At 39.5% G+C, this 20422-nt stretch overlaps 1 protein-coding gene across 4 annotated transcripts in view; it reads left to right on the top strand.

The window, feature by feature from the left end:
- The window catches only part of OSBPL9 (oxysterol binding protein like 9), a 169924-nt gene that overhangs the window by 146945 nt on the left and 2557 nt on the right, over positions 1–20422 (top strand). For 3 of the 4 annotated variants that reach the window (XM_034652487.1, XM_034652495.1, XM_034652502.1), the window contains 11 exons: positions 244–403; positions 6255–6367; positions 6494–6612; positions 12355–12440; positions 13635–13806; positions 15073–15157; positions 15974–16084; positions 16362–16425; positions 16543–16683; positions 19104–19182; positions 19931–20022. In XM_034652487.1, coding sequence (XP_034508378.1) covers positions 244–403; positions 6255–6367; positions 6494–6612; positions 12355–12440; positions 13635–13806; positions 15073–15157; positions 15974–16084; positions 16362–16425; positions 16543–16683; positions 19104–19182; positions 19931–20022 — 1222 coding nt within the window. The remainder of the gene's footprint in view (positions 1–243; positions 404–6254; positions 6368–6493; positions 6613–12354; positions 12441–13634; positions 13807–15072; positions 15158–15973; positions 16085–16361; positions 16426–16542; positions 16684–19103; positions 19183–19930; positions 20023–20422) is intronic. The other variant, XM_034652508.1, reaches the window with a different exon arrangement.

The following is a 20422-nucleotide window of genomic DNA, read 5'->3' on the forward strand; positions in this document are numbered from 1 at the left end:
AATTATACATAATTATAAATGGGAACATAGCAGTTTTTCATTTAAACGTCTGTCCCATTCTATAACGTGATTTGCCTTTTTCTTTGTCTAGTTTAAGTGTTGATTTTCTTTACAGAGAGTGTAAGGACTTCTACCAACTTAACTTTTTTTTATTTTAGAAAAGTCTGTTTCGCTCCATCTCCCTAATTTTTTTCCCTCTATTACCTACATTTTCTCCTAATTTAAAATGTTTTCATTTCCTAGGCAGTGGGCACTCACCACCTAGTAGCAGTTTGACTTCTCCAAGCCATGTCAACTTGTCTCCAAATACTGTCCCCGAGTTCTCTTATTCTAGCAGTGAAGACGAATTCTATGATGCTGATGAATTCCATCAAAGTGGCTCATCCCCAAAGTGCTTAATAGAGTAAGTAAATGAACTATGTGTTTAAATGACTCTTTTGATTTTAAAAATTAATTTGATTTTGAAAATGGTGTGAATGACAGACTCCCTTATAATAAAGCTGCTTTTTTGATTGGCTTATTGAGCAAAGCCAGTTCTGTGAGAATGTTGATTTTACTTTTGACTTAATTCAAATGGAATAAATTAGCAACAGCTAAAATAATATGCCAGTATTAATCAAACTTCTGGTATTATTTCCATAGCGCCAACATTAGGAGAGGGCCAATGAGAGAAAGCTAGGATGTATTTTATAAATAAGAGGGCACCATTACTTGTTTTATATTAGAGTGGAAATACTCAACACCTATAAGCCAGGCACTATACTAGTGGAGGAATGATCCGGAGGTGAAAAAAGTCCCAGTTCTTGCCTTCAGGGAACTTTGTTGGGAGAAGNCGAGCCGAAGGCAGCCGCCCAACCGCTGTGCCACCCAGGCGCCCCTAAAGCTTCTTTTTTGATTGGCTTATTGAGCAAAGCCAGTTCCGTGAGAATGTTGATTTTACTTTTGACTTAATTCAAATGGAATAAATTAGCAACAGCTAAAATAATATGCCAATATTAATCAAACTTCTGGTATTATTTCCATAGCGCCAACATTAGGAGAGGGCCAATGAGAGAAAGCTAGGAAGTATTTTATAAATAAGAGGGCACCATTACTTGTTTTATATTAGAGTGGAGATACTCAACACCTATAAGCCAGGCACTATACTAGTGGAGGAATGATCCGGAGGTGAAAAAAGTCCCAGTTCTTGCCTTCAGGGAACTTTGTTGGGAGAAGAAACAGACATTTATAATCCAATGGGATACATGCCAAGCACAGAAAGCCATGGGAGCATTTTGAAGTCTTTAGAAGTGAGGGAGGGGGAGGGGGTGTGAGCCTAAGGTAAGAATGTGAGTGAGTAGGGAGAAGGGACATGGTGGTAAGGAGGGGAAAATGGAAATGTTTTCTTGGAGATAGAACCATATTAAGGCAGGCCTGTAGACTAATGGAGGGGAGTTGGGTTTCTTTGGGGGAACAGTAAGTTGTTGAGTTTGGCTGTAGCATAAGTTTAAAAAAAAAAAAAAAGATACAGAAGGGGTTGACAAGGGCCAGGTCATCTAAGACTCCTTTAGCCTTTTACAAATTTTGGACATTTTCTCACAAAAAATAGTAGTTGCGGTCAGGTCTGCGTTTTAGAAAAATAAACTTGCCTACATTGTGTATAGAATTGAGTGAAGTGGGGCTGCTTTACAGGTAGGGGGATTAGCCTAAACTGGGTAGTAAATTGAGAAAGGTTGATAGCCTTAGGTAAGGTAATAGCATGGGAATGAGGGAAGCATTTGGATTCCAGAGATATTATTAATCAAGCAGATTTTGATAGATATTGCTGATAGATTTTCCCTCGTTAGAAAATATTTGACCTGTTTTATACCATTGAAAAAGCTAGGTATGTTCCATTGCACAGACAAGGCTTTATATGTGTGAAGTCATTTACCTGATAGCTGATAAACAAAATACACCCTACTGGTACATAAGTTACTATGGTTAAGATTTTGGATCTTGGAATCTGAGAAATAGTAGGTTCTAAATCTGGTTTGCTTCAAAGGTGTGTGATCTTGGGGTGCCCGGCTGGCTCAGTCGGCAGAACATGTGACTCTTGATCCTCGGGGCTCTGAGTTCCAGCACCACGTTGGGTGTAGAGAATACTTTTAAAAAATTTCATTAAAAAAAAAAAAACAACAACAGGGGCGCCTGGGTGGCTCAGTTGGTTAAGCATCTGCCTTTGGCTCAGGTCATGATCCCAGGGTCCTTGGATCGAGCCCCACATCGGGCTCCCTGCCCAGTGGGGAGTCTGCTTCTCCCTCTGCTGTTCCCCCAGCTTGTGTGCACCTGCTCTGTCTCAAATAAATAAATCTTTAAAAATAAAACAAATCAAAACAACAAAGGTTTGTGATCTTGTTCAAGTTATTTAACCTGTGTAATCCTCAGTTTCCTCATTGGTAGAATGAGGATGAATAGTAGTTTAAACTTCAAGGGGTCGTTGTGAACATTTAAATGAGAATAATGTCAAGTGCTTAATAAAGTATCTGACATGTAACAAGCACTCAAATATATAGAAAGCAAATTAATATTTATTTGCTTTAATGTTACTTGTGTTTGTTGTAGATGTGATTGGCTTAATTTTTCTTGGGCATTTTTTTCCAACTCTGCTGCCTTCTCAGGAATTGGTACTATTGTAGCTTGGGGTTTGCTTTGTGGGACAGTGCGAATTTGGAAATGATTATATGTGAGTTCGTAAGCCCAGTACATCAGCCACCCAGTCCTTAGGCCTCATATCTTGTTTTCTTTTAATGAGAAATACTGTATAGGACTCTAGTTTTAAGTGTACATGTGAACTGAGAAATACAATATTCCTATATAATTGGATATAACTGCTCAAAATCTCAAAATTTTAAGGAAAATAATGGACTGGTTCAGGAAGTTTTGTGTCTTAGTGGATCAAATTCAGTTTTTGATTGTGGGAAAAAGTGAAATATCTGTGATGCATGTGTTGATACAGTGACTGTTAAGACATGAGACTAAAGGAAGAGAGAGGTTTAAACCCACAACTCAAGACCAGTTTAGCAGAAAGGCTTGGTTTAACATCTTGGTTTCTTAATGATGTATGTGGGGAAATAAACTATTAAGAAACCATTATTAGCAGTTTGCTAATAGGAATTTGCTTTAATTTTGAAAATTGTTTTTTTATGATAGTGGGGTTAAAAGGAAATAACCATTTGCAATAAAATTCCAAGGTAAAGCTTATTATCGATTTTTGATGTTTCCAAGCAAGTTTTCCTTAAACAGAATTAAGGACAATATCTTATATCGAACATTAGGTGTTATGCTAAACACAGTACAATTGAATATCAAAACAGATTCCTCTCTCCTCCAGAAGCATATAACCGTATTTAGGAAAGCTTATAGTATCTGAGTCTGGCCCCAGGTAGAAGGGGCTCTCCTAAAATTTTTATGAAATAGAAAATTTTAGAATACTTTGTTGTACATGTAAGGGCATGTCTACAGAGTCATTGGTAGGCTCATAGGCTTTTCTCTTTTCTCCTTCTTATAAGCTTCCTTCTCTATTCTCTCCTGGTACCCATCCCATGACAAATACACAGTTGATGAACCTCCCATTTGAAGGGGTCCAGAGTTAAATTCTGTGTCCTGCTAACCACTGGATTCCTTTTCTCTCTCAATTTTATGCTCTCCTTGTATGCCCTAATTTGGATTCCTGAACTGGTAGGACTACAGATGTTTTATTTGAACAGCAGAGTGTTTGTTGACTTTTGGGGAGGTGTTTTGTTTTGTTTTGTTTTTTGTTTTGTTTTAGCAGGGCTTTAAATCCCTTCGAATTGAGTATGTTGACCCCAAGTCTATATTCCTTATAACCTAGCCCAGTTCACATATTTATGTTCTTGGCCTGACCTTGGTAGGCGTTGAGCCTGTGACACCTGCTGGTTATCAGCTGCTACTACTTGTTTTCTAACTCTTGGGTCAAGTTTCTGTTTTTGTCTCTGAAGGAAGAGAACTTGAAAGCTGAAGTGTTTTCACTGTTCACTTTCTGAAGACCTGTAGTACTAGCTTCTGTGTGAACTATGTTACTGAGCAGTGTGGTTGTAACAATTACAAACTAGATGGAAGTCCACATTGGAAAGAAGTTGTGCTTTGGAGCCAGAAATGCATTTGAAATGGCTCCACTACTTACCAGCTGTGTGACCTCAGGCCAGTCACTGAACCTCTGAGCTGAGCATCTGTGTATGAGGAGAATAAGCATATCTACCTTACAGGGTTCTTATGGAGGTTCAGTTGTTGTGGAGATAAAAACACAGTGCTTGGCACGTACCCAGTACTCAGTAAGACTTTGGATTCTGTTACTATAATTCAGTTCAGCGCTTCACGTTTTTTGGTTTAGTTTATGATATTATGTACATACTATACAAGTTAGCCCATTGCAGATAAACCTTTCCTGTATGCATATCATTTTTGTCGATGTTGCTGTTATTTTTTGACTGTATTCTTTAAATTCTTTGTCCTGATTGAGGTAAATTATGAAATGGATAAATGAGAATTTATCCCATTTTTTTCATTTTGAGCTTTATTGAGCATTTTCATTTGGCACAGACATGGTTTCTAACCTGAGTAAAAAAGAAAAGCACAGCATAGATCTGACCTTTGGAATTGCATCTAAAATAAGATGCATGTTTTAAAGGATTTGAGGTTTTTGATCAATTGATTTAAAAGATTAGCTCTGTTTTGATGATCTATCAAAGAGCCACAAAACACTTTGAAAATAACTGTCATGTAGCTCTTTTACTTACGGATAATTTGATTTCACTTACATAGGTCTTTACTCATGTTTTCCATTGGCTCTCAAAACTGGTGAGGTAGACATTAGTTACAGTACCTTGTGATGCATGCTACTAAAATATCAAAGAAGCAATATTCAGTTACCTAAGGATTTTTGAAAAGTAGATCAAAAGAAGATAAGTAACCAGGACAAACTATGTCTAAATTAGAATACACATTGATCTAGTATTTTAATATTAGAATGTTCTAATATAGGTAGAGCGCAGAGAATTTTTTGGGTAGCGAAACTATTCTCTACAATACTACAGTGTTGGATTTTTCAAAATTCATAGACTGTCCCCCACTGAGAGTGAAACCTAATGTGAAACTGTGGACTTTGAGCCAGAGAACGATGTGCCAGTATAGCTTCGTGAGGTGTTACGCGTGTACCCTCTGGTGTAGAATGGTGGTGACATGGGCAGGGTGTTGTGCATGTATAGGGAAAGGGGTACGTGGGAATTCTGTACTTTCTACTCAGTTTTGCTATGTAAAACTCTAAAAAAATAAAGTTTATTAAAATCAAAAGAAGGTAAGTAAGTAGGGCGAACTATGTTTAAATTATATAATATGCTTTGCATCCATAAATTTGTAACAAAAACTGGTTAATGTGTACTATTCTATAAATAATATCTGCAGTGTGAAAAATTTGGGGTTTTTTTTACACTTAATAAGTAAACTATATGCCTTTGATTATTTTTTTAATATATAACTAGTCTGGGTAAATTACAATTACAGGTACAATAATAGAGGAAGCTTTGTTTAAACCTGTTAATTAGTTCATAATTTCAGTTACCATAATTTTACTTGTAAAAAATACCATGCTTTTTTATTTTGTAATTTCAAGTAGTTTTTAAATGACTGGGGAAAATGTTAAATACCAGTGTGGGCTTTTATCAAAGGATCTCAAAAATATAGACACAACGTCTTCTGAGACTAAGTAATAGACCTGGTAATTTTGGGGGTTCTAGAAATTGTTGCAGAGAATTATAACATATGTAATTTTATGCAAAGTAACGTGACAAGAAAATGAACTTTAGTTTTAAACTTAGGTGCAGAAGCAAGAATCTTAACTAATTTTTTATGACCTTTCAGCATGGCTTGGTTGAGCAAACACTATGCAAAAAGCACGAGACAAGAAACCTAGTCATCACACTTTACAGTCTCAGAATGAGGGTGACAGGGAGTTGGAAATTGTGTGTATGTGTGTGTCCAGTTCACTGTAAGTCTAGCNCACACTATGCAAAAAGCACGAGACAAGAAACCTAGTCATCACAGGGAGTCTCAGAATGAGGGTGACAGGGAGTTGGAAATTGTGTGTATGTGTGTGTCCAGTTCACTGTAAGTCTAGCTTGTTTCTGTGATCTATCTGCCTATATTGGTTTCAGGTAGCTTTATAGGTTAATGTCTTAGTATGACTGAATTGCTCTCTGTTTTGGGGGTTTTTTTAGTTCCTCTGGATCTGCCTCAGCCTTGACACACAGCAGCTCAGGAAATAGTCTAAAGCGCCCAGATACCACAGAGTCACTTAATTCTTCCATGTCCAATGGAACAAGTGATGCTGGTAAGTGACCTTGGAGAATTTAACTCTTTTTCTTAAAAACATTTATGTGAAAAAATTTGTAACACTGGTAGCATCCACAGATTGGCCCAATATAACACCATTCTAAGCAGATCTGTTTTATTTTAGACCTTTTCGACTCACATGATGATAGAGATGATGAAGGGGAGGCAGGATCAGTGGAAGAGCACAAAAGCGTTATCATGCATCTCTTGTCACAGGTTAGGCTTGGAATGGATCTTACTAAGGTAAGAAGTAAATTTGGCTTTTGCTGTAAGTCTTAATGTGTACATGTGGATTCTGAATGATTGTACAGTGAATGTGGCTTGCAAATGTAGCATAATGACAACTTCTGTTTATACTTTTGTGGTTTAATATGTATATAGATGAGTGAGGTTTTTTTTTTAAGATTTTATTTATTTATTTGACAGAGATAGAGACAGCGAGAGAGAGAGGGAACACAAGCAGGGGGCGTGGGAGAGGAAGAAGCAGGCTCCTAGCGGAGAAGCCTGATGTGGGGCTCGATCCCAGAACCACTGGGATCACGCCCTGAGCCAAAGGCAGATGCTTAACGAGTGCGCCACCCAGGCACCCCTCAAGAATTTTTATAAATGGATGAAATATGTAAAGCTAGCATTCATAGAAATAGTATATGTGGGTAATATGAATTAAGATTTGGGTTTTATTGGGGGCAAACAAAAAATAGTGTTGGGCTTGATTAGTAGTTTGGATAAAACCTAAATCAGTGTAGTATGCCCAGAATCAAAATGAGCAGAGTTCTGATCTTGGAGTTAGAGGACCTGTGTTTGCATCCTACCCCTGCTATCCCCAAACCGTGTGACCTTGAGCAGGTCCCTTCCTCTGTGATCTTTGTATCTCATGTAAGATGGACATATAGTGGCCACTTTACAGGGTTGTTAGGAATCGGAACATGTAGTAAATGGGAACTTGTATGACACACATTGAGGCACATAATTACTGTAGTTTGAATTTGAATTTGAACTTGGTTCTCCAAACAGAATGCGCTGTTAAGTTAAATCTGTTAAGACTAGCACATACGGGTGTCTGTCGTATATCCCTACCACTGTGCTGGAAACCTCATTCTTGCACTTAATTCTCACCACAACTCTGCAGAGGTGTTACTGTTAAGATTTTATGGATGAGGAAACTAAAACTCATAGAAGCCGGGTAACTTGGCTGAGTCCTAGTAGGCGTCAAAACTGAGATTCTCATATGGTCTGTGATTTCAAAATCTGCAATCTTTTTACTGCCGCCTTGTCTTAAAGACTTGAGTCTTGGTTAGATTATTATTCTGTCTGGCTTTAGAAAGTTAATAAAATTTAGGATTCTCACTTTTGTTACGACCAAAGCAACTCCAGTGCTGTATGNTCTTTTTACTGCCGCCTTGTCTTAAAGACTTGAGTCTTGGTTAGATTATTATTCTGTCTGGCTGGCTTTAGAAAGTTAATAAAATTTAGGATTCTCACTTTTGTTACGACCAAAGCAACTCCAGTGCTGTATGGTCTTTGACACCAGTCAGCTTCATTTTGGTTTGGATTTAGAGGGCTGTTGAGGAAAAAACTAATGCATAATACTTTCTAATAGGGTCTGTAATAAAACCCTTTACCTCAAATCTAAGTGACAACAGAAACACAAGGCTAGCATTTATTTGTGGAATCCAGCATACTTGCCAGAAATGTTCTAGGTTTGTCCCAGAACTTTTTCAGTGAGCGTTAGATTGCATAATTGCTAAAGCAGAACTGTCACTTCAAATTTGTTGAGTTAGAGGTTTTTAGATGTTGACATCTAACTATTTCTTTTCTATATCTTCCACCCTGGTCAGTTTCAGTCTTCAGTAATGAAATATCATCAGAAGATAACTTGAATAATACCAGGTTTATTAGCTCATATAGTGAGAAAGCTAGAAGCAGAGTAGTTNTTTCTTTTCTATATCTTCCACCCTGGTCAGTTTCAGTCTTCAGTAATGAAATACTCATCAGAAGATAACTTGAATAATACCAGGTTTATTAGCTCATATAGTGAGAAAGCTAGAAGCAGAGTAGTTCTAGGACTGATTAATTCAATCAGTTGTGTGTGAGAAAGAAGCTAGGTTCCTTCAGTCTCTCTATTCTTCCATCCTTAGCATGTTGACTTTCATACTCAGGCTTGTCTCCTTGTCATTGCAGAATGGGTGTCAAACTTCCAGTCATCCCATCCTTAGGCAAATAATGTCAAGAGGCAGAAAAATAATTCCTTTTCGTGGATTTTTGTTGTTATCGTTATTAAGGAAGGACGTTTTTCTCCTGAAGTGGCCCCTCAGACTTTTTTTTTTTAAGATTTTTTTTATTTATTTGACAGCACAAGCAGGGGGAGTGGCAGACAGAGGGAGAGGGGGAAGCAGACTCCCCACTGATCAGGGAGCCTGACATGGGGCTCAGTCCCAGGACCCTGGGACCATGACCTGAGCTGAAGGCAGACATTTAACTAACTGAGCCACCCAGGCATCCCAGACCCTCAGAATTCCAGTTGAATCTCATTGGCCAGAGCTGTGCGTGTGCCCGTGCCTAAGCCAGTAACTAGCAAGGGAGTTTAAATGAGAGGTATAGATTAATCCACATTCACTTCTTGAGATCTGGCAGGACCCTGTGACTCTTCATGGCAACCTAGAGCCTGAACCTGAACCGAATCAGAATTCTCTTACTAAGGATAAAGCAGGGATGTGCATAGGCAACCAAAAGTGTTGCCACAATCAACTTTGTAAATCTTGCCTCACATAATTTTCTCTGCCAGATAATCTATATTTGGTCCATAGCCACTATAAGCTTGTTATATTATGAAAGATAATTTTTTTGCCATAAATGTTAAAAATTAGCTATTTTAAGAAATCTTTACTGGCACAAACAAATGGCTGTGATTGCCAACAGATTCTGAAATCTTTTTTTTTTTTTTTAAGATTTTATTTATTTATTCGACAGAGATAGAGACAGCCAGCGAGAGAGAGAACTCAAGCAGGGGGAGTGGGAGAGGAAGAAGCAGGCTCCCAGCAGAGGAGCCTGATGTGGGGCTCGATCCCACAATGCTGGGATCACGCCCTGAGCTGAAGGCAGACGCTCAACCGCTGTGCCACCCAGGCGTCCCAGATTCTGAAATCTTGATGCCTTTATGCATTCCAGAGTATTAGAATAATGCCATAATTTTTTTATTCATTAGTTGTAACACCCAGTGCTCATCCCCATACGTGCCCTCCTTAATACCCATCACCTGGTCACCCCAACCCCCGCCTTCTGTAACCCTCAGTTTGTTTCCCAAAGTCCAGAGTCTCTCCTAGTTTGCCTCCCTCTCTGATTTCTTCCCATTCAGTTTTCCCTCCCTTCTCCTGTGGTCCTCCATGCTATTCCTCATGTTCCACATATGAGTGAAACCATATGATAACTGTTTGACAGTGCCATAAATTTTTATCTCATTCTCCTATTTATAAAATGTGTCTTCTCATTTCAGATACTTTCTAAAGTTATTTCCCAAGTACTTTGTAGTGTTTGAAAATACTATAAAGTCACATCCCATTTACCTCACCTGGTCCTCAAAATAGTTCTAAGATATAAGCAGGACAAGTAATTATACTCCTTTTACACAAACTTAGGGAAGTCAAGTTAATTTTCCAGGGCCTCCTCACACCTAAGTGGCAAAGTAAGTACTTGAACCCAGGTCAAAGACAGTCTAGCCCTGTTCCAGTTACTTGACATAAATGGCATGTGTCAGTATAGTGCTAAAAACATTGAAGATGATCTATTGAATGAGCATTCTCAAGAAAATGTTTTAAGTAGGGAGAAAAAGAAGTCTTTTTTTTTTTTTAATTACATATCAGATTTTGGTAATTTTGGCCATTTTCTTTTTGAATTGCCTATTCTTTTGGCCATTTTCCTGCTGGTAATAGTAATCTTTTTCATGTTGACTCATAAGAGCTATTTACATATTAAAAGTATTTACTTCTGGGGTGCTTCAGTGGCTCAGTCATTTAAGTGTCCAGCTCTTGATTTCAGCTCAGGTCATGATCTCAGGGTCATGAGATTGAGTCCCATGTCTGGCTCTGTGCCGTGGGTTGAGCCTCCTTGGGATTCTCTCTCTCCCTGTCTCTCTCTCTCAAAAAAAAAAAATGTAGCCCTGTTTTGTTATTCAGCATTCTTAACTTAGCGGTTTTTAATTTTCGGTTCTTCAAGGGTAAGAAGTTGATTGCACCAAGTCAGCACATAAGCTTACCTACCGGTCTAACCATATTCAGATTATGAACATACATAGAAAGGAAACATACGTAGGAAACTGTTTACTTAAATTGTAAATTCTGGAGTCTGATTATAAACATTCTAAATGTTAGAGCCATGGTGTCCTTTTCTAAGCTGTGTTCCATCAGTCTCTCATATAATCTTTATGAACCCAGCCACAGTGTTCTGCTGGTCAGTCCCTGTCACACATATTTCCTGTCTCCATACTTTTTTTTTTTCCCCTCCCACATCCATGTCTTGTTCTTCTGTTTTCTTCTCTGTTACAGCCATACTCTTATCTAAGGCTTTTCTCTAGTGCCACTTCAGTGAATCATTTCCCAGCTCTGCCCTCATTCTGGTCCCCCAGCAGAACATGATCTTTCCCACTCCTGAACTTCCAGAACACTTTGAACATCTCTGGTGTATTTGTCACATTCCACCTAAAATTTATATATATTTTTTGGAGATTTTATTTCTTTAGAGAGAGGGTACGTGTGTGAGCTGAGTGGGGGGAAGGATAGAAAGGGAGGGAGAGGGAAAGGAGAAGAATCTAAAGCAGACTCTGTGCTGAGCGTGGAACCTGACACAGGGCTTGATCGATCCCATGACCCTGAGATCATGACCTGAGCCGAAACCAAGAGTCGGGCACTTAACCAACTGAGCCACCCAGGTGCCCCAGTATTCCACCTAAAATTTAAATACTGGTGGTATTCTCTCATCCTTACCTTTGCCTTCTCCACAGCATTTAACACAGGATCTTAAATATAGTAGATATACAGTAATTACTAAATTTAAGGGAATTTTTGTTTACTGTGGTGCTCCATAATGAATAATTTATAATCTGATAGACATTTCAAAAACTGTTCTTTCATTTCCTAATGAAATTCTTCTCTTTTTAACTGGTTGTTCCTAATCTTTCTCATTCCTTCTTTCCGTGTTCCAGTTTCCTATTTTTTTCTCCTCTGCCACATTCCTAGCCCTTCAGTATTTTTCTTCATGAGTTCAGCCCCATGATAGAGTTCATTGATTCCCATATTTATTCTCTTATTTATTCCTTTTAATGTTCATGTAAAAATTTCTTTCTGTGTAATAGTATCATGAATGCAAGTGTAAAGTGGTCCTTGCATTCTAGGGGATTGTTTATCTGAGAACACAGATGCATAAGTAGATAAATTGCCTAATACAACTAATGATCACAGAGAAGCAGCATTAGAAAGTGCACAGACCCCTCAGTGTCAGACCCAGTTTTGAATTCTACATCAGTACAGAGAAAAGAAAAAATTTCTCACTCTCTTTGAGCTTCGTTTTTCTTGACTGTAAAATGGGGATAATAAGATCTTCAGAACAGGGTTGCTGCACGGTTCAGTACGTGATGTGTGTAATGCCCCTGCAGGTCCTAGGCCTCAGAGGGAAGCTGCTGAGTGTATTTGTCATTGTTACTCTGATTCAGTAGCTACACGGAGATCGCACAGAGCAAGTGACATCCGAACGTTCAAAATCTCTTCTTTGTTTCCCATCCTCTGGGCAGGTTATTGGGCATTTCTGAATCAGAATAGTTTGGGAAGGAGGTATCAGGAGCATGCCTGGGCAGTACGTGGTGGGTATTACCATGATGGGAATGAGATTTTTTGGTTTGGGGTTTTTTTGTTTTTGTTTTTTTTAAAGCGATTCAGCAATCTTTTATCTGTAGTGGAATTTGATCCTCAAGGGTCAAATGTGTATGTTTTTCAGGTAGTTCTTCCAACATTCATTCTTGAAAGAAGATCTCTTTTAGAAATGTATGCAGACTTTTTTGCACATCCGGACCTGTTTGTGAGGTATTTGACTGAATACCGTAGTTTCCAATTTTTAAGATGTTACTCAGTAGCTTTCTGTTTGTACAGGATAGATGGATTCCTTTTTTCCTTTTTACCTTTCAGACATTTCTGGGAAAAGGCATTAAATATTTTGTTTATATTAGATGCCTGCCTGTTTGCTTAGGTTATATGGTGGTGATGTTGTTAGGGAGTCAAGTTAGACGCTAAAAAACCTTGAGAGCCATTAATAGGTAGCCAGTGTTTATAGAGCCAAGGCCAGGGCTTATTTGATCCAGGGATTGGTAATCACTGTACTATATCCTGATGGAATTCAGTCATCGGAATTTAGCAAACCTTTCAAAAGCACCTGGTGTTTGCCAGGAAAGAAAAAGTCAGTGTCTGCCCTTGAGGAACTTACAGTCTAGTGTCCAGATTACAGACTGACTCATTACTTTTAAATACTAGCTTCCAATACTAGATATATGTGCAAAGGGGAAAGTAAAGTTGGCACTGATATACGAGGAGGTGAGTTCACATTGCTTTTCAGTGGTAGCAGGAGATTTTTCTTTACAGCAGGGTATTACAATCCATCTTCTCTGATTTCATTCCTTGGCCTTGGTCTGTGGTTTACAGGAGCCAGATATGAATCACTTTGAGGTTTCACGATAGGTGGACACATTGGCAGACACTGGTATACAGTTGACCCTTGAACAACGTGGGGCTTTGGGGTACTTACCTTCCACGTAGTGGAAAATCTGTACTTTTGACTCCCCAGAAACTTCACTAATAATAGCCTACTGCTAACTGGAAGCCTTGCTGATAACACACAGTATTAACATATTTTTGTATGTTACATGTGTTATATGTTGTGTTCTTATAATAAAGTAAGCTGGAGAAAAGGAAACATTATTAAAATCTTAAGGAAAAATACATTTACAGTACTTCACTGTATTTATCGAAAAATATCCACATGTGAGAGGACCCACACAGTTTAAACCTGTGTCATTCAAGGGTTAACTGTATATGTTTATCAGATTCATTGAGCCAAACACTGAAGACTAATGTGTTTAATCATGTATGTTATATCTCAGTTTTAAAAACTCTTGGTCCTGGGTCCTCTCCACCTGGCTTACGGTGGACCATGTGGAGGAGTGCTGCCTCAGCTTGTGGCCTGTCAGAAGGCAAGACATTAAATTTTGTCTTTCTGCCTTGCAGCATTAGTGACCAGAAGGATGCCAGAGATCGAATGGTTCAGGTTGTGAAGTGGTACCTCTCCGCCTTTCACGCAGGAAGGAAAGGATCGGTTGCCAAAAAGCCATACAACCCCATTTTGGGCGAAATCTTTCAGTGTCACTGGACATTGCCAAATGATACTGAAGAGAACGCAGTGAGTTCTGCACTTGTGTTTTTAGTGATCTTAAATTTCATACTGATTCAAGATTTCATTTTATTTGGGAGCAGATAATAATGGTAAAGGTAATAATCAAAAGAAGCTCAGCACCCACGGGGGACCAGTGTTGTTGGCTGAGGGTACTCCAGAAGCAGGAAGCAGGGAAGGAGTAGCATGAGATGAGATTCAAAGATCAAGTCATGCAAGGCCTCGTGGGCCATAGTGGTAATTTTGTGGCTTATTAGGATTGCATTTTTGTTTTAAAAAGATCACTGTAATGATTTTATGAAAAATAAATCAGAAAGGGGCAAAAATAGAAGTAAGGAGACCACTGAGGGAGTTTTGGCATTATTCCAGAAGAGACACGGTTGATTCAAGCTATATTGTGGACGTGATACTTACAGGTGGACTGGGGAGGTAGAAGAAAGGGGACAGTCAGAGACGAGCCCTGCATGTGGGCTTCAGCAATTGGTTGATGCCATTTACAAAAAAGGAAGAAAATTAGATTTGGAGAAGGAAAAATCAGGAACTCTAATTTGAAATATAAAGTATGAGTTATACATGTTAAGTGGAGTTGTCAAGTAGGGAGTCAGAATTTTAGGAGTCTGAAGTTAAAGGGTGAGGCCTAGGATAGAAATGGGGCTTTTAAAGATTTTAATGTATTTAGATGGCATTTAAAGCACTGGAATTAGGTGAACTTATCTTGTAAGACAGCATAGCTTTTGAAGAGTAGGTAACCTAGACCTGAGTCCCCAGGGCCCCAACACCTGGAGGTTGGTTTGAGTAAGATGACCAAGAAGGAAGACTCCAGCAAATGTAAGGAGGCCCTAGCGCATAGTGCCTGGCACATAATAGCCTCTGAACAAACCATTAAATCTCCATCTCTCTCCCTTCCCATGTGATTCATTACATGTGGTCCTTACTAAAGACAGAAGCAGTGCAATGTGTCTGTTCTGACTTATTTGGCAGACATTGATAAGTGACTGCCATCTGTGCCACACCTGGCCCTGGGTTAAGCACTTGATGCTTTTCTTCAAGGATTTCAGGGATGTCTTAGGCAGGGAGGTCTAGTCAAGGGAGACCAACACAAAGCTGTAATTCTGCTAGTGAAATTAAGTACCATAAGGAAAGTATGTATAAGGTGCTTCGGGTGTGGAGGAGAGAACAGTTAACCACCTTGGGAGGCAGAGACTCCGATTGTTAGATTATCCACAGGGTCACTTGTGTTTCCACATCAAAAGAAAATGTTATATTTGCTTACAGGAGCTAGTTTCAGAAGGACCGGTTCCCTGGGTTTCCAAAAACTGTGTGACATTCGTGGCTGAACAGGTTTCCCATCACCCACCCAGTAAGTTACAGAGCTGCTTTGCACCATCCGTTCTCAAACTGTTCTGTCTAAAGAGGGTCATAAAAAGCTCCATAGCTGGGGCACCTGGGTGGCTCAGTTGGTAGAACATGCAATGCTTGATCTCAGGGTTGGGGATGGACCTACTTTAAAAAAATAATAAAAAAACAAAAGCTCCATAGCTGAGTTCACTATAATATGGGTTTTATGGCTGCCTATATCTGTCTAACCTTACGAAGATTGGTTCCTCCTATCTATTTCTTGTGTAAGTGCCAAAGATTCTGTTCACTCCACTGATTGTGTGTAAAAAGCAGGAATATAAGAAACTAACTTGTCATCCTTCTGAAGTCATCTTACACATAATGAGCTGTGCTGTATCCGAGACCTCAGCAATTTTGAAAGTTTATATAAATGAGATGTAGTTTCTCCACAGTATATTCCTGACATAGTGGAGAGAATACATATCCTTAGTGTCTTATTCGCTCAACAATGTTAAGACTGGAAATTCTGGATGGGCCCAGGCTGGGGCAAGAACATGCTTGCTGACCAGACTATTTTAAGCCTCCAGGATTTGATTTAAAGCCTTCGGGATAGCTACAGCCTCATGGTTGAGGGAAGTTCCTGCCCATATGGCTCTAAGTGGTGCTTGCATTGGGAGAAACAGGGTATAAAAGGCAGTTACTTACCTCCTGGCCTCATTTGAGGCTGTTTTTTGAGGGACACAAGGATTTTCCCCTTGAAGCCTATTCTTTCTCCAGGTTGAGTTGGAGAGGTGACTATAGCTTTGTAGTGTACTAATTGAAAACAATTTCTGTTCAGTTTCAGCTTTTTATGCTGAGTGTTTTAACAAGAAGATACAATTCAATGCTCATATCTGGACCAAATCAAAATTCCTCGGGATGTCGATTGGGGTACACAACATAGGGCAGGGTAAGTCTCTGGGCATGGGGTAGACTAGAGTGTTAATAGAATTTTATTCTAATATGTGCTGGACCCTTGTCTAGTGAGGGGAAATGGCACCAAGAAGGCCAGATTGATGTCATTGTTGATATAAGCATGTGTACTGGGAATGAGAACGGGGTGGGAGGGTGCAAGATTAATTTTCCCTAAATTGAATGGAGTATACTGGAGTATCCTTCAACCAGACGATAAAGCCTTACGGCCAGTTGACACTGCTCATCAGAGATTCTATCCCTTCTCTCCACAGGCTGTGTCTCGTGTCTAGATTATGACGAACATTATATTCTCACATTCCCCAATGGTTATGGAAGGCAAGTAGAGCTGTGTTCATTTCCTTTGATCAGCTGGCAGCACTCTGCGGTTCCTTAAGATACACCCTCCTTTCGTCCTCTGAACTGTCAGCCTTACCTGCACTTTTGGTTTTGCAGGTCTATCCTCACAGTGCCCTGGGTGGAACTAGGCGGAGAATGCAATATCAATTGTTCCAAAACCGGCTATAGTGCAAATATCGTCTTCCACACTAAACCTTTCTATGGGGGCAAGAAGCACAGAATTACTGCTGAGATTTTGTAGGTATTTTGGTTTTCCGCTTCAGTTCTCTGCTTCTCTGAAATACTTTTCTTTTTTGTCTTGAACTATAATTTATTGGGAATTGACTGTTTTAATGGTTTTGTCTTTGTAAACTTGTTTCACATCCTGTATGTTCTGTCTCTTCCTAAAATCCCGTATCAGAAGGAGACCTAAAATCTGGGTTCAGAACAGAAGTCATTCATTGATGGGATTTTCTTTGTAGGAACCTGAGAGGAGTCTTCCCAGAGTGCCCAGCTAATGCAGATCATAGATTCCTGACTCACTAACCATGGGCTAGTCTGCAGTAGACTCTGTGATTCCCACTGCAGTGTCTCCTAAGTCATCACAGTCCTTTTTTCTGTGCCTTTGTTAGGGAAGAACAGTAACCATCACACCTTGGCTTGCTTCCATCTAGGGTCAGGTAAAGAAAGCTGTGCTGTCTGGGTAACAGCCGGGTGGATTCAGAATCTGCCTGGAAGAGGAGAATCTGCAGGACTTTGTTTCCTGAGAGGCCTTGTTGGGAACAGTGTTGCAGATGGAATATACATGACTAGTTAACCAGTTTTCCAGGGAAATAATTGGGATGACATGATTAGCATCCAAAAAAATCTTGAGCAGGAAGGACCATGAACACGTGATGAAGTTTACTAAAGATTGGTGTAAAATCTAAAAAATTACTGCAGTGAGAGAATATGGGCAGAGCTCAGAGAGCAGCACAAGTCACCACTGGAACGCATCTATGCCCCCCAAACAGGCAGGTGGTGGAAATCGGATATCCAGAACAAAGGTGTGGGTGGGCCTGCTTCTGTGTTCCTTGGAGGTAACCAGCACCAACAGGAGCTGCCAGCTCAGCAGAATCTTCGCCAGTCATAGCCGTTTATAGGAGAAAGACTGCCCTCAAATTTGGGAGCTGAAAGAGTGCTTGGTAGACTCTTCAAATAAGGGATTTGAACATGAGATGAAGGATTGTAGAAGCTGGGAGACTGTCAAAGTTTTTGGTCTCTGGACTCCTTTACACTTAAAAATTATTAAGAGCCCCAAAGAGCTTTTGTCTTACATCAAATAATATCCATTGATATTTCTCATCAGAAATTAAGATTTTAAAATATTTCTAACTGGGGGTGCCTGAGTAGCTCAGTTGGTTAAACTATTGATTTTGGCTCACATCATGATCTCCGGGTCATGGGATTGAGCCCCACATCAGCCTGTGTGCTCAGTGCACAGTCTGCTTAAGATTTTCTCTTTCCCTCTGCCCTTCCCCCTGCTGCGCACACACCTGTTCTCTCTCAAATAAATCTTTAAAATATTTATAAGTAATAACTTTTAATATATATAAATAACTTTTCCAAAACTTGTCTTTAAAACATTTGTGAGAGGAGAGACATTGTACATTTTCTGAATTTTGTAAATCTCTGATACAATAAATAGAAGACAGTGTGATTCTCCTACTTCTTGTCAGTCTCTTGCTCCATACACATAGCCTCTGGGAAACACTGTACAATTGTGGGAAAAATGAGGGTGAAAAAGGCAAGTAATGTCTTAATATTATGAAAATACTTCTGACCTGAGAGTCTTGGGAACCGTCAGGAGTCCCCACGACACTTTGAGAAGCACTGTACAATGACTTTGTAAAAATGGGAGTCTACCATTTTTCTTCCCCATTGTCCCCCTTCTCCAAAAACCTCTAAATCATAGAGGCAACTAGTTTCAGTACCATGATGGCAGCTTGCTTTCTTCTACCCTGTGTATTTTTCTCTTTCTGACCTCTTTTATAGCCTCCTCCTGTGTTCATGCCTTACCCTTCCTAACCTGTTCTTAGCTGTGATGCTTAACTTCCCAAATTCCATACCCGCCATACATACCATTGTCATGTCCAAGTAGAGTCCTGTTGGCATTTTTGTGGAAAGGATCCTTCCTCAGGAAAAGAGGTCAAACTATTTGACCTTAGGATCTCAGGATACTTTGGACCATTTGACCTCAGGATCCTTCCTTAGGATGAAAAGCCTGGTCTCCAGTGTTACATCCGTAAGTGAGACCTTCCCTGACCTTCATTTCAACACTTTTGCCCTTCTCCATTTCTCACATAAACTCACCATAGCACTTAACCACCCAGAATCTCAGTGGCAAGGTCTCCACAACTAGGCTGCGAACAGCTGGAGGGCAGGGACCGTCCCTCATCTTTTTTGGCCCCAGTACCCCCAGCACAGGGCTCTCTTGCTCATCTCATACACTATTCACGGGATCTTGAGTTCATTAGCATGTTGTTTAGAGGCCTCATTCTTAAGTTAGCTCAGGGAAATCCAGTTCCACTAAGCTGCTTTTACCCAAGACTTCAGTTGATCTTCCATGTTCTGCTCCCACCAGATTCTTTGGTAGTTTTCAACTTAAGACTAACGGAAATGTTTCCTTTTCTGTTTAGTTCTCCAAATGACAAGAAGTCTTTTTGCTCAGTTGAAGGAGAATGGAATGGTGTAATGTATGCAAAATATGCAACAGGGGTAAGAACCTGTATTTTACACTTACTTTAGGCTACATTGAATTGTAGCCTTCTTTCAACCAGAAATTTAACCAAGGCCAACTCTAATGCCATCTCTTCAGGGAAATCCTTTTCCTTCCCTCACCTATCCCCAGCAGTACAGTGATTTTTATTTTCCCCTCTCCTCTCAGAACACTGAGTATATGTAAAATATATGGCATATAGTAAATACCCAGTAAATGACAGTTATGTCATTAGAATGGGTCGTATGTTTATAAAATTAAGTGCTAAACTAATTTGTGTTTGTATACATGGCTTGACTTTTTATAAGAAATGTATTTACTGCCTGACACCATGGATACAAAAATGAGTAAGATAGTCCTTGACCTCAAGAAATTTGCAAACAGTACCTAATTAAAGTAGGAGGGAGGTGGTATGGGATTAACAGGAGGAGCCAACGAACTGATTTTGAACTTGGAGAATTTGAAACGTAAAAAGCATTTCAGCCTTTAACATTAGTTGTTTATGGGTCTGACTTTCCTAAGAGATTAATATTGAGCATGTAGCACAAAGCCACATTGAAAACCTCTACCAAGATGTAAGCTATATCACTATATTTTAGGCTGAAATGTAGCGTATGAAACTGTCTATACATTATATTCCTGTGTGGGATTTGATTATTGAATCTGTTAAAGGCTTCTGGGAAGAGTTGACTTTTTCTCCTAGAATAGTTTGAACAATAAAACATCTACCTACCTCTTGTTTTCTAGGAAAATGCAGTTTTTATAGATACCAAGAAGTTGCCTATAATTAAGAAGAAAGTGAGGAAGTTGGAAGATCAGAATGAGTATGAATCCCGCTGGTAAGAGGACTTTGCTAGAGCTTTTGTGGCGGTGCCCTTGCTAATGGCTAGGCAAAGGCAGGGTTCGGTTTTGGAGACATGATAGCAGAGTATAACAGGGCGCAGACTAATTCTGAATACCCGGGTTCCTCTGGAGTGTCACTACTTACTGGCTTTTTAACCATGACTATAAGCTAGCGTCCCTTTGCCTTCTTTCCTAAAATAGGAACTACCTCAGAGTTGATGTGAGGACTAAATGAGATAAACACATAGTATATATATGATGCTTGGGATATAAAAAATATTCAGTGTGTGCAGGCTTATCACCATCTTTGTGGTTTCTAAGAGAAGGCAGTGAGGCTCCTAATCGAGGTATGTACCAACACCCTCAGCTTTTGTTGCAAAAAAAAAAAAAAAAAAA

Source organism: Ailuropoda melanoleuca, chromosome 2, assembly GCF_002007445.2.
Source record: "Ailuropoda melanoleuca isolate Jingjing chromosome 2, ASM200744v2, whole genome shotgun sequence".
NCBI classification, from domain to species: Eukaryota; Metazoa; Chordata; class Mammalia; order Carnivora; family Ursidae; genus Ailuropoda; species Ailuropoda melanoleuca.